The sequence below is a fragment of the Sus scrofa genome, chromosome 12, assembly GCF_054392235.1.
Source record: "Sus scrofa isolate SSC_HxYL_T2T_F1_AM1 chromosome 12, Sscrofa_HxYL_maternal_Yorkshire_Landrace_v2.0, whole genome shotgun sequence".
In the NCBI taxonomy this organism is placed as follows: domain Eukaryota; kingdom Metazoa; phylum Chordata; class Mammalia; order Artiodactyla; family Suidae; genus Sus; species Sus scrofa.
The window spans coordinates 38,862,728-38,876,033 of record NC_139394.1 but is presented as its reverse complement, the minus strand read 5'-3'; the positions used below and the strand labels follow the sequence as shown (position 1 = coordinate 38,876,033).

At 53.3% G+C, this 13,306-nt stretch overlaps 1 protein-coding gene across 13 annotated transcripts; it reads left to right on the top strand.

Annotated features, from left to right (window-relative positions):
• Positions 1–206: 206 nt before the first annotated feature.
• MKS1 (MKS transition zone complex subunit 1) lies at positions 207–13,305 on the top strand. 13 transcript variants are annotated; one of them, XR_014820448.1, is made up of 18 exons: positions 207–314; positions 718–827; positions 1,945–2,015; positions 2,735–2,890; positions 4,032–4,129; positions 4,330–4,458; positions 4,730–4,834; positions 5,273–5,381; positions 5,900–5,956; positions 7,804–7,842; positions 8,089–8,154; positions 10,220–10,290; positions 10,640–10,709; positions 10,807–10,914; positions 11,610–11,743; positions 12,250–12,332; positions 12,416–12,513; positions 12,618–13,305. XR_014820448.1 is itself a non-coding variant. In XM_003131643.7 (18 exons), the coding sequence occupies exons 1-18, from the start codon at positions 235–237 to the stop codon at positions 12,707–12,709; spliced, it is 1,680 nt and encodes a 559-aa protein (XP_003131691.3). In that variant the 5' UTR covers positions 207–234; the 3' UTR covers positions 12,710–13,305. The 13 variants fall into 13 exon arrangements, 4 of the variants coding, with proteins under 4 accessions (XP_003131691.3, XP_084839257.1, XP_084839258.1 ...); XR_014820449.1 differs by having other exon boundaries at positions 10,807–11,123; XR_014820446.1 differs by having other exon boundaries at positions 7,804–7,846; positions 12,165–12,332.
• Position 13,306: the final 1 nt, after the last annotated feature.

Here is a 13,306-nt window from a genome sequence, read left to right as displayed (position 1 = left end):
CTTGGGGGTGAGCGAGCTTCGGTTTGCACACACAAGTGGTGACCCTGCAGGACCCCAGTCTGAATGCACATTGGAGGTCCGCTGGTGCCTCCCTGGACCGAGGCTGCCTAGCAGCACAGGGAATTGCGGGCTGCGGGCGCAACACCTCCCTAGCCGCTGGAACCCAGCGTCTCCGTTACCAAGGCAACTGGGGCGGTGCGCTTTCCGGCGCAGTCGTGGCGCGGCGCAGCTGTCATGGCGGACACCGTCTGGAGCACCGACACGGGCGAGGCAGTGTATCGCTCCCGGGACCCCGTGCGCAACCTCCGCCTCCGGTAGTCGCATCGCCTCAGAGCTCCATGCTTTTATGCTCTCAGATGATTGGAGCCTGAACTACTACACTTCTCTTTTGCTGAAGCCCCCCCCCCCCCCAACTTCCCTTTGCAATCCTGACCAGTGTCACCCCGGTCTCTCCGCGTCTCCCTCGCTCCCTGGAACCCTTTTCACTTACAGCTTCAAGACCTACGCTTTCAGGACCCTCCCAAATCCTGGGAGCCCTGTGTATCCAATGCACTCTCTCGTTCTCACTCCTCTTTAGGACCCCCGTGCCCCACTCCCCTTCCCTCTGTTGCTTGCACCCCGCCACATCTCTTGTGTTTTGTTTCTCCATCTTTGCCCCGTATCATCTCCTGGCTTGTGTCTTGTAATGTGTATTTTGGGCTTCCCTTTTCCTGGCAGAGTCCACCTGCAAAGAATCACATCAAGCAATTACCTCCGTTACCAGCCTGCAGCCCAGCCCGGAAAGGACCTCATAGACTTGGCCACTTTTAGGCCTCAGCCAACAGCCAGTGGGTATCTGGTGGTGATGTTGCCCTTTGGGGATCAGGGGAAGGGCCTAGAGCTGAGGTTACCTCTTTGAGACAGAGTAGACCCAGGTCTGTAGTCTTTGAAAAGGCTTAGAGATGTTGGGTTTCATGTTCAAAGTCACAGGGCTGCTAAATGATTGAAGCCAGGATTTGATCCCAGGCACTTTTAACTACTACGTAGTATTGTATAAAAATTGAATAAGACATGATTCCTACCACCGAGATGCTGATCTGAATTGTGGTCAAATGTAGTGAAATAGCACATACCAGACTTTAGATAGGTTATAAACTTGTCTGTCAACCTAACTACCACTTGTGGCATTTGTTTTTTTCTAAGAGAAAATATGCTCCAAACTTGAAACATACATATAAACACTTTTAAAAACACAATTAAAAAATTAAGGTCTGCTTGGAAAATGTACGTATTAACCTCATCTGGGCTCTTGCAGTTTTCCTTATCTGGGAAGCCAGAAAAGTGAGGAAGAGAGAACAGTGTGTTTGTGTTAGGTCACTGGTCTGTCTGTTTTTGTTGTTTCTGTTCAAAATGTTCCTGGGCAAGAGGGTGAGCTGGTGGGTTGTGAAACTTGTGTCTCTGAAATAGGCATAGTCAGCCAGGAGTGGACCTGTTAGATTTGGTTCTTTTTTTAAAAAAAATAAAAATCAGCTTTTCATCTTTCCTTTTCTTTCCTGCTATTTAGTCTCTTAAGGTTACAGTGTTTGGGAGTCTAGATATATGGCTTCATGAATAGTAAAGATAAAAATGCCACCGTCCCTTTCTAGCAAATGTAGACAATTGGGATTGAAGAAGAGCTATTCAACTTGTATCTAAATTTCAGCTCTTGACACTGGATTAGATTAAATAATTCCCGGAAGACATGACGTCCTTTTATTCGAATTAGTGATAAAGACTTTTTGGGTCCTCATCTGTACATATCCACAGCCTCTCTAGAGTGCGTCCAGATGAGTGCTTAATAAATCAGTGAACTCTAGGTGGTTTTGTGGCAGATATAAGAGCAGGGACTTTGGTTATCACCCGTCACAGGGCAAGAAGTGGTGCTGGTTTGGCTCAAGCATTTGACTCACTCTGTTGTCTTTGAAGGTGGGCATCGCCCGGATGAAGATGAAGAGGAGGAGGTCGTGATTGGGTGGCAAGAGAAGCTCTTCAGCCAGGTGAGCCAGTGTCCCCTGTCTGCTCAGTCTGCCTGCACCCGGCTGGTAGCAGGGCAGGAGTTTTGATGCATATCACCAAACGGATTTCCAGAAGGGCGATAGCAGTTTATTTATTTTTGTCTTTTTAGGGCCGCACCCGTGGCATATGGAGGTTCCCAGGCTTGGGAATCAAATTGGAGCCGCAGCTGCCAGCCTACACCACAGCCACAGCAACATGGGATCTGAGCCACGTCTGCAGCCTGTACCACGTCTCACGGCAACACTGGATCCCGAACCCACTGATCGAGGCCAGGGCTTGAACCTGCGTCCTCATGGATACTAGTCAGATTCTTTCTTTTCTGCTGAGCCACAGTGGGAATTACTGGTAGCAGTTTGTATACTTCCCACTGTAGTGTTTACAAGGTCAATGTAATGTAGTGCCAACTGCTACCCAGTTTTATGATCCTGGGTAAGACACTTCACCTCCGGGCCATTCCCTGAAACAGCAGAATTACTGTTGGGGTATGTAATTCTGTAACAGCAGAATTGAATTAGACGATCACTCTGATTCCTTTTAACGCTAACATTCTTGGACTCCCCTGTCTCACATTAGTGTAGAAAAATGAGAGTTGGCTGTGAAAACGTGTGACGTTGCATCAGCTCTGCAGAACTGATTTGACCAGTTATAGGAGTGAAATCGGACATATTCTCAGTAGACCTCTCTTTCCTTGTGACCTCAGTTTGAAGTCGATCTGTACCAGAATGAAGCAGCCTGTCAGAGCCCTTTGGATCATCAGTACCGGCAAGAGATTCTGAAGCTGGAGGGTTCGGATGGCAGGAAGAACCGACGGATCTTCACCTACACTGACTCTGATAGATACACCAATCTGGAGGAGGTATTGTTCTTTCTCAAGTCTCCCCGCTCCGTTCCCCTTGGCCTCCCCTAGTTTTCCGGCCTTGCTGTGTGTTAATTCAGAAGCCTGTTAAGGGAGGCAGAGAGCCCATCTAGGCCCTGCTGGGTGCTGCAGGCAGCCAGGCTGGAGAACGTAGGTACGGTCTGTGGCTGCTGCTCTCTTCTCTACCTGCTGGGAGGGGTGAGGAGGGGGGAGCAGCGTCTCTCATGATAGACTTGCAGCTTGCAAACTGGGAGAAGCAGCCCCTGGACTGGACTTCTTCCATGCACCATAAGACCAGACAGGTGGGTGGAGTCTGAATGTAGGTAAAATTCAATGTGGGATTGGAGTTCCCCTTGTGGCGCAACAGAAATGAATCTGACCAGTATCCATGCGGATTCAGGTTCGCTCCCTAGCCAGCCATGCTTAGTGGGTTGAGGATCCGGCATTACCGTGAGCTGTGGTGTAGGCTGCAAATGTGGCTTGGATCCCAGGTTGCTGTGGCTGTGGTGTAGTCTGGCAGCTATAGCTCCGATTTGACCCCTAGCCTGGGAACTTCCTTATGCCATGGGTGTGGCCCTAAAACGCAAAAGAAAAAAATTCAGTATGGGATTCAACCAAAACCGAATATTGGGTTTGAAGAGGAATTCCATAAGCATGGGGAATGGCTTATGTCCGCAGTTTGTCTAGGACAGCATAAGGAATTTGGGTTGTCTGTTTTGGTAAAGAAAAGAAAATTATAGTCAGTGTTCAGCTACCCATGGGAGAGTTTTCCCCAGAATACTTGTGTGACATTTGGCATCTTCCAGCCACCTAGTTAATGTCAGCCTCTAGCAGGCAGACTCACCCAGCTTTTTGTTGGGATGTGCTTAGAAATTGCAGACTCATTTTGAGATTCGCATCAGTAAACTCATTTCTTGAGAATGATGAGCCGCTGCCATCTCAGGGCAAACCGAGGCTTGGTTGTGTCTTCTTTGGTTTGTCCGTGCCTCCACTGCCCTCCATCCGCACGTATGACTGTGTGGTGGCTGTGCCTCTAGGTTCAGGTCCTGTGTGAGGTTTCAGAAGGAAGACGCTCCTCCAGGTGCTTGGTCCCATGTGGCCCTGAGTAGATGGCTTACACAGGGCTGCTCTGTCTTCCCAGCACTGTCAGAAAATGACCACCGCAGCCAGTGAGGTGCCATCATTCTTGGTCGAGCGAATGGCCAATGTCAGGCGGCGACGTCAGGACAGACGAGGGATGTGAGTGCCAGTGGCGGCGGTGGGGGGAACACTAGGGGAGCCTGTGTGGTCCTCCCATGCCAGTGTTCTCGGTTCCCCCCAGCCAACCCGAGCATCCCCTTCTGCAGCAGGCCTCCACCTGCATGTGTTCCCCCCCACACACCTCCTTCAGGCTCTTTGGGGGGTGCCAGGGAAGTGACCCTTCCTGTGGTGTCTCCCAGGGAGGGTGGCATCCTTAAGTCACGAATCGTCACCTGGGAACCCTCAGAAGAGTTCGTCAGGAACAGCCACGTCATCAACACCCCTCTTCAGACAATGTACATCATGGCAGACCTGGGGCCCTACGGCAAGTGAGCGAAGCTTCTCACCGCCCCACCCCCAGCCCCCCATCCTCCGCTTCTCTCACGAACCATCACCGGCCTGTTAAGAGTCAGCCCAGCTGACTGGGTGGGAGGGAGGGCTTTTTTTCTTCACTGTTTTCTTTGGAAGAAAGTATCTCACCAGGACCAGTCTCACTGCGGCCTCTGTCTTCTCCCCTGGCGTGGGCTGGATCCCTCTTGCTCTTTCCCTGGAGGTGGGGCCAGTGCCCTTGAACCCTGGTGTTGATGCTCTGGTCTCTAGGCTTGGCTACAAGAAGCATGAACATGTCCTCTGCACTCTGAAGGTGGACAGCAATGGTGTCATCACAGTAAAACCCGACTTCACCGGCCTCAAAGGACCCTACAGGTGAGGAGAGAAAGGGGACGGTGGCGACGGGCCTGCCTTTCCAAGGCTTCACTTCTTGCCTGTGGCTGACGAGAGTCTCAGAAAGCCCTTCATCGGCTCTAGCTTTTAAATTCCCAGCCCAGGGTCATGTTCTCGTCCAGGCCTTAGACCCGTGGGACCCCGGGCATCCCGCTCTCTGCAAATGTTCAGCTACCCTCCTTTGAAAGTGATAACCGCAGCCGTGCAGTCAAGTAAAAATCATTCTCGGTGCCGCTGCGTGTAGGGGCCAATCCAGACAGGGTGACATGGCCCAGCCAGGGTCCCTCTTTCTTCCGGGCCGATGGTTCCTCATGTTCCATCTCCGAATAACAAGCGGAAATCAGCTCCTCCCTAGGCCGGGCCTCGAGGGCCCATCTTGTCTTTTCCGAGTTAGTCCCTTTGGTGGCTCTGACCTTCCAGAATCGAAACAGAGGGGGACAAGCAGGAGCTGTGGACGTATACGCTGGACAACGTGTCCTCCCTGGCCCAGCCCGAGGAGGAGGAGCGGGAGCAGCGCGTGTTCAAGGACGTAAGTGCTGGTGCCTCCCGAGGACCCGCCTGCTGGGCGCGGAGGCCACGCTGAGCTTGGGGTCAGCAGCCGTGAGGTCTGGCTCTTCGTGGCCTCTCCTGACTCAGCAGCACCGAGGACACATCAGACACCGGCTTTGGGTCCCGTTATCAGATCATCCTAAGACCATTGAGCGTGCTCTGTGCTAGGCCCTTCTGGTAGTTATTTCGCTTAGATGACACCACAGCCCTTTGAGGGGAATCCTTTTCTTAGCACTGTTATAAATGAGGAAACGGAGATGGAGAAGCTCAGCAGTCTGCCCCAAGGTCATGTACGCACGAGCGCCAGGCTGGCGCCAGCCCGGCAGCCTCCACGGCCTCCATGCCGCCCTGGCAGGTGTTGGTGGACGGGGATTCTGAGGCCTCTGGCTCTCTGGGCCTTGCCCATTCCTGCTGCTGCTCTCCCCTCCCGTTCGCATCCGAACCCTGGGCGGGCTGGAGCGGCGGCATCTGGAATTGTGGCGCGATTTGTTTCCTCAGCTCTACGGCCGCCACAAGGAGTATCTCAGCAGCCTCGTGGGCACGGATTTTGAGATGGTGAGTGACTGGGTCTCCTGCAGCACCACACGGGCCAGGGTCCTCTAGCCAGAGCATCCTGACTGTAGCTCAGTAGCAGTCCTCTCTTCAGGGACCCTGAGACACGCTCTTCCACGTGAAAAGTAAACGGTAGCACATAGAGTATCGTCCTTCTTGTGTTTTTATTTATTTATTTATTTATTTTGTCTTTTTGCCATTTCTAGGGCCACTCCCGCGGCATATGGAGGTTCCCAGGCTAGGGATCGAATTGGAGCTGTAGCCGCCGGCCTACACCAGAGCCACAGCAATGCAGGATCCGAGCTGCGTCTGCAGCCTATACCACAGCTCACGGCAACGCCGGATCCCTAACCCACTGAGCAAGGCCAGGGATCGAACCTGCAACCTCATGGTTCCTAGTCAGATTCATTAACCACTGAGCCACGACGGGAACGCCTGTTGTGTTTTTAAAACATTGCATATTGACGTAGAACCATTAATGCATAGAACAGTTCTCCAAGGGCACACACGCTGCAGGTGGCTTTCTCTGGGGGGAGAGGGATTGGGAGATGGGAGGGGGCTAAGGGTGGGGAGAGGGGTATGTCAGGAATGATTACTTTTTATTTTCTCACCTTAGGTAGTTTTGAATTTTTGTCAATGGTAATGCATTCATTTTTAGTCTTAGTTTAAATAAATGTAGAAATGAGAAATGTCTTCTTTACTCTTCATGTGGATATTTTTCCTAAGTGCCCCATAGAGAGGGAGGTGGTGTCCTTTCTGTTCTTCAAATAGTGCAGCGCTTAGAAAAAGCAAATCAAAGCAGTTTTAAGTCTATTATTCTGTGGTTCGATTCTTTGTCTTTTCTTATTCCAGGAGTTGCACTTCTGGGTCTGGAAACAAAAGCAGAATTACCCAGTAGTCCGCCTCTTGCTCTCTAAAAAATTGACTTTTGTTATTTTTGTATCGCATTAACAAGAGATGGTCAGGGTTAAACAAAGGTAGATAAAATAGCCACACAAATCCTTAAAAAAGGAAACTGTTGGAGTTCCTGTCATGGCTCAGAGGAAATGCATCTAACATCCATGAGGACACAAGTTTGATCCCTGGCCTCACTCGGTGGGTTAAGGATCCGGCATTGCTGTGAGCTGTGGTGTAGGCCACAGACATGGCTCGGATCCTGCGTGGCTGTGGTGTAGGTCAGCAGCTACAGTTCTGATTCGACCCCTAGGCTGGAAGCTTCCATGTGCCATGGGTGTGGCTCTAAAAAAAAAAAAAAAAAAAAAAAAAAAAAAAGACACTGTCTTCTTCCTAGACCTTAGCCCTCTAGAGGGAGCAGGCATCTCTGGCTTCTCCCTGGATGCCAAAGGGCAGCTCTGGATGCTTTGTTCCTTTTTTTTTTCTTTTTAGGACTGTACCCTTGGCATATGGAAGCTCCCAGGCTAGGGGTTGAATGGGAGCTGCAGCCGCCGGCCTGAGGCAGCAACACCGGATCCAAGCCACATCTGTGACCTATAGTGCAGCTCACGGCAATGCCGGATCCTTAACCCACTGAGCGAGGCCGGGGATCGAACCTCACGGATACTAGTCAAATTTGTTACCCCTGAGCCACAAGGGGAATTCCTTCTGGATGCTTCTTTTGGTCATTCTTATAAACTCCCCACACTTTCTTGCCCTCCCCACCATTTAAATTAGTTACTTTCCCCCTATGTTACACATTTAGCAATGAAGAAACAGTGGCCGGTGGGGAGGACGCCTCATAGTCACACACCAGGATCTGACGTCCAGCGTCAGGCCCTCTGGGGATTTGCGGACGGGATGGGGGCTCCCTCAGGCCTCCTCCTGATCTGTCCCCCCGCTTCTCTCTGTCTTAGACTGTCCCAGGTGCCCTCCGGCTCTTTGTAAATGGAGAGGTAGGTAAGTGTCCTGCCAGACAGAAACCCCTCGAGGCTTGGCCAGTGCCAGCTAGAGCTGCGGTGTAGTGCTGCCCACCCCAGTGGAGGCCTCAGGTTGTCCGCGGCGCTTGAGTCTTTCCTGGAAACGTGGAGAGCGCCTGGCCCTCGAGGGGCTTGCCTCCCCAAGTGGGTAGGCCCTTCAGGACGGGGTCGGGTGCAAAGGGTGGTGGGAGAATAAACTGAAACCATTGCCTGTTTTCTTAGTTTCAGCCCAAGGCTATGAGTCTGACAATCTCTATGTCCACTTCTTTCTGGAATTGCCAACTACCAGTAAGTAGTATTCCCAAGTCTCTCTCTTTACACCCCCCTGGCAGTTTTCCAGAGGCCTCTGGTCAGGCTCCTTCCTCACTCCTCCATGGACATTGTCACAGTTCTTTCCAAGGTCAGAGCTCACGTCCAAGATGGGAAATCCTGCCTCGGCCTTCCCCCACCTTGGCCTCTCCGAAGCCTTTGCTCACTTGCCTCACCGACATGCTTCTCCGTGGCTTCTGGGTCCACACTCCTCTCTTCTCTCTCAGGGGCGGCTCTTTGGCCTCCTCGGCTGTTTCCGCACCGTCTGTTGATGCGCAGCTATCAGAGCCTCCAAGGCTGGGCTGGGCCTTCTCTTATTCTCTCTCTCTCTCCAGTCTTCCTAGGTGGTCACACCCCTCCCGTGGCTTCAGTACTGTTTGTAGGTCTCAGACTCCCAGTTGCTCTCGCTAGCCTCTGTTTCTTCCCTGAACTTCATTTATTTTTTTTATTTTATTTTAATTTTCTTATTTTATTTTATTTTAATTTTCTTATTTTATTTTATTTATTTTATTTTAATTTTATTTTATTTTATGTCTTTTTGCCTTTTCTAGGGCCCCTTCCCATGGCACATGGAGGTTCTCAGGCCAGGGGTCTAATCAGAGCTGTAGCCACTGGCCTACACCACAGCCACAGCAACTTAGGATCCGAGCCACATCTGCAACCTACACCACAGCTCATGGCAATGCCGGATCCTTAACCCACTGAGCGAGGTCAGGGATCGAACCCGCAACCTCTTGGTTCCTAGTCAGATTTGTTAACCACTGTGCCACAATGGGAACTCCTCTCCCCTGAACTTCAGACTCACATCCAGTTACCTCTCTGTCATTTCTGCTTAATATGACCAAAGCATCTTTTTTTTTTTTTTTTCTTTTCTTTTTTCTTTTTCCTTGGTCATGCCTGTAGCATGCCGAAGTTCCCAGGCCAGGAATCAAACTCACACCACAGCTGTAACCAGAGCCACAAGGGAACTCTCAACCAAAAGCATTTTTGATTCCCCCCTCGCTTCAAACCCGCCCTCATGGTTTTCTCCATCTTAGCAGAATGGCAATGACGTGCACTTCGTTGCTGATGCCAGAAACCTAAGAGACACCCTCGATTCCTCACTTTCTCTGGCTTCCTACAGCCGTTTGTCCTGTCCGCAATTCCTGTCCGTTCTCCAGAGATGTTCTGGATCAGGGGTTCCTGTCGTGGCACAGCGGAAACAAATCCGACTAGAACCGTGAGGTTGCGGGGTTGATCCCTGGCCTCACGCAGTGGGTTAAGGATCTGGCGTTGTCATGAGCTGTGGTATAGGTTGCAGATGCAGCTCTGATCCTGTGTTGCTGTGGCTGTGGTGTCGGCCGGCAGCTGTAGCTCTGATTTGACCCCTAGCCTGGGAACCTCCATGTGCCGCAGGTGCGGCCCTAAAAAGCAAAAAAAAAAAAAAGTAAACCAGTTGTGTCTCTCTTGAACTTAAACCTCCAACAGCTTCCCTCCCCGCTTAGACCAACTCCAGCCTCCATTCCCTGAATGGAGCCTGTGTCTCCCTCACTGCGTTCTAGTCATACTTTCTGTTCTTGAGCAAGTCAAGTTCATTTCTACCTGAGGTCCTTTTCAAGGCCATTTCCTCCATCTGAAAGCTTTTGGGGTGTATCTTTGCATGGCTGGTTCTGCTGAGTTTGGGTCTCAGCCTAAGTGTCACTTCTGAGTGCTGTGCCCTCCCTGCCGGTCTCAGTGAGCCTCCAAGTGACTCAGTCCCTTCACCTTGTTTATTTTTGGTTTAGCATTTATCACGCCTGATAGTCTCTTGTTGGTTGGTTGATTGTCTGTGTCCCCCCACCCCCCATATGGAATGTTGGCCCCCTGAGAGACAGGATGGAGAAGCTTGTCTTTCTGGTCACCAAGATGTCCCTAAGGATCGGTCATTACACACAGCAGACACACAGGGAATGACTGAGTGTGGGCACGCGTGAACGAATGGATAAAGGAACTTAGTGTCTTTCTCGGACAAAGTTCCTTGCCTTCCTGCCAGGTTAACTTACCATCTGTGGTCTCTGGCTTTCAGACTGGTCCAGCCCTGCCTTCCAGCAGCTCTCAGGAGTAACACAGACCTGTGCCACCAAGTCCCTGGGGATGGTATGACAATGAGAGGGGCGCCTGGAGGGAGCAGGACTCCCCCCACAGATGGCATCTGAAGACGATCAGGCTGACGGCCTGGGGAGGATTCCGGAGTTGGGTCTGGCCTTGGCCGGGGGCTCTGCAGGGCTGCCCGGTCCAAGGGCCCTCTCATCCCTTCTCAGAATGGTAGCAGCTTGGACTTGGGTGGCCCTTTGTCTCTCAGCCCCTTATTTCCTACCTGGGGTGAGAGTTTTTCTTTTTCCCTTGTGAAGGTGACCTGGTCATCGGCCACAGGGAAAACCAATTCCCCGCGAGGCCTTGGCCACCCCATGGCACTGAGGATAGAATAAGATGCCTCTTTTTTTAGGATCAAGTGGCCCACTTCTCCTACCCATTCACATTTGAGGCCTCCTTCCTCCACGAGGATGAGTCTGCTGGTGAGTGGTCCCGCTGATCTGGGGCCTTGGGTCTCCTCCGACGGCCCCGTCCTGGTGAGGGCCCCTGTGACCTGGCCGCTTCTCCCCCTTCCCGCAGAGGCTCTCCCGGCATGGCCTGTGCTCTACTGCGAGGTCCTCTCCCTGGACTTCTGGCAGAGGTACCGCGTGGAAGGCTATGGGGCCGTGGTGCTGCCTGCCACCCCAGGTGATCTCTCGTCCCTGCCCTTTGTGTGGCCCACCTGCCCCAGCTCCTTAGGAGCAAGACTAACACTTCAGAAGGTTCCACCACTTCCAGTGCGAAGTAGGGCTGGTTGGGAACTAGAAGCACTTAACTCGCAAGATTCCTTGTTCCTTTTGAAGATGTTTCCCCGCCTTCACTGGAGATGGTGGGTGAAACGACAGCTAACCGGGAAGGTGAGCAGCCCTGGTCTCTGCTCGGGGCTCCTCTGATGTGACTCCCGGCCTCTAGGGAGAAGCCTCGGGAGAAGCCGCGTGGCGACATGGGCTCCTGGCAGATGTGTGTTGAGCGGATCTGTGTCCCTTTAGAAATAACCGCCGCTCTCCTCGGTCGTGTGCCAGGCGTCGTGCTAAGTGTTTCTCATCTAATTCTCCCCGCCGCTCTGTGAGGCGCAGATTTTGTTCTTTCCATTTTGCCAGTTGAGGAAAATGGGGCGCAGAGAGGTGGAGACCCTTGTTGTGGTGCCCAGGTAGAGCGGAAATCTGCACTTCTGTCTGATTAATTGCCCTGCCGGCCCCTTCAGCCACCGAGGTGACCCTCACCACAGGTTGAGCTGCCACCAGGCCACAAGTTTTAGTGGCGGGGCCCGTGTGGCTGCTGGGGAGGCAGCGAGGGGCCAGGCGCGCTTCCGGCCCCGGCCCCATCCTCCTCTTCCTGCCCAGGCTCCCACACCCTGACGCTGTCCACGTGGAGGCCCCTGGAGCTCGGCACGGTGGCCGAGCTCAGGAGGTTTTTCATTGGCGGCTCGCTGGAGCTGGAGGACCTCTCCTACGTGCGGATCCCGGGAACCTTCAAGGTGACCTTTGTCTCTGGGGGACCTGAGGCTGGGATCTTATGGCCCTGTTTCTTCTGGAAAAGGCGGGATCTAGGCTAAGGCCCCTTCCTTGTTCACTGCTTGCTTATTGCTTAGCCCATTCCCTCCGGTGGCCTAAGCGGGGCGTCTCGGCCGCATCTCGAGCCAGGAACCTAGGCGAGCTCTGGAAAATAGGACCCTTAGAGGCTTTCCCGGGTCCCCATCAGAATAACCAGCTCCTCTGTCCAGCCCATTCCTGAAACCTCAGGAATCAGAGGATCAGCAGGCCGCTTAGAAGACTGTTGATTCGCAAATGAGGCTGGCATGTCCCCTGGTTAACGGCTGGAAACCCAGTGTTATTCCTTGGGGTGATGCAGTCTGGGTGCTGGGGGAAAGTTTCCCCAACAGAACTGTTCTCCCCAAGAATGAGACTAAGAATGGGAAGGAAGCCAGCATGGTGCCCGGGGTCTAGAACCCAGCAGAAACCTGATGTTCCCTGGATGCCACAGGGGGAGCGTCTGAGCCGCTTCGGCCTCCGCACCGAGACCACAGGCAGCGTCACCTTCCGCCTGCACTGTCTGCACCAGTCCAGGTGAGCGGCCCTGGCCCTCTGCCCTGGGGCTCCTGCCTCGAGGCTGGAGAGCCGCCGTGGCCACGTGGCAGGTTTCCCTGCAGGGCCTTCATGGAGTCAAGTTCCCTGCGGAAGAGGATGCGGAGTGTGCTGGACCGTCTGGAGGGATTCAGCCAGCAGAGTTCCATCCACAATGTGCTGGGTAGGCGCCCTTCCCCGCAGCTGGCCACCCGCATCCACGTGGGCCACGTTCCCCCCCCCCATGCTGTGGCTGCCGACTGACTCCGGTGTCTGCTTCCCTTGCAGAGGCCTTCCGACGAGCTCGGCGCCGCATGCGGGAGGCCCGAGAAAGCCTCCCCCACGACCTAGTCAGCCCCTCGGGAACCACGGTCTCCTAGCTCGCTGCAGCCCTGGCCCCCCTGCCGTACACGAGGACAAGATGCACGAGAGCCGAGGCCCGGGTCTCCCGCCTCTTCGTCTTCCTGATTAGAAACCACACTGACCTGCGAAGAACCAGACGAGCTGAGAGTCCCGGGCCGGGTGGTAACCAAGCTGAAGGCCCTGTGGCCCCAGGAAGGGTGCCCTCTTGGTATGTCAGCCACTGCAAGGGACCATCACAACCAGGCAGGCTTTTTGATTTGCGGCCAGTCTGGGGGTAGCCCTGCGTGAGTTCTGTCCCTGACACAGCCTCCCTCCTAGCCTGTCTCAGCCTCCCTGGTGGAGCTGCAGGACCTCCTGCCACAAGCCTGCTTCACACATGGAGGCCTGAGGAAGAAGGCGGGTGAGGCAGAGCTTACATTCCCGGCCTGGAGTCCAGGCTCCTCTTTGCAGGGCCGTCTCCCCCGGGACTGGGGCTTGTTGCATTTGAGATAGAACTTATTTCTGGAGCAAATGAAGGCTGAAGGCACCGCCCAGTCCTTTCTGGTAGCTGGCTGGTACCTTTTGTTGTGTGTGTGTGTCGGGGGGGGTGGTACATAAAACCTTTTTATTCTGAC

What these genes read in the sequence shown, in the direction of transcription:
- MKS1 (XM_003131643.7), top strand. Translation starts at nt 235, where the DNA reads ATGGCGGACACCGTCTGGAGCACCGACACGGGCGAGGCAGTGTATCGC. An exon ending in CCACGAGGATGAGTCTGCTG is followed by an intron (nt 10,710 to 10,806) that starts GTGAGTGGTCCC and finishes CCCTTCCCGCAG; the next exon opens with AGGCTCTCCCGGCATGGCCT. An exon ending in GGATCCCGGGAACCTTCAAG is followed by an intron (nt 11,744 to 12,249) that starts GTGACCTTTGTC and finishes TGGATGCCACAG; the next exon opens with GGGGAGCGTCTGAGCCGCTT.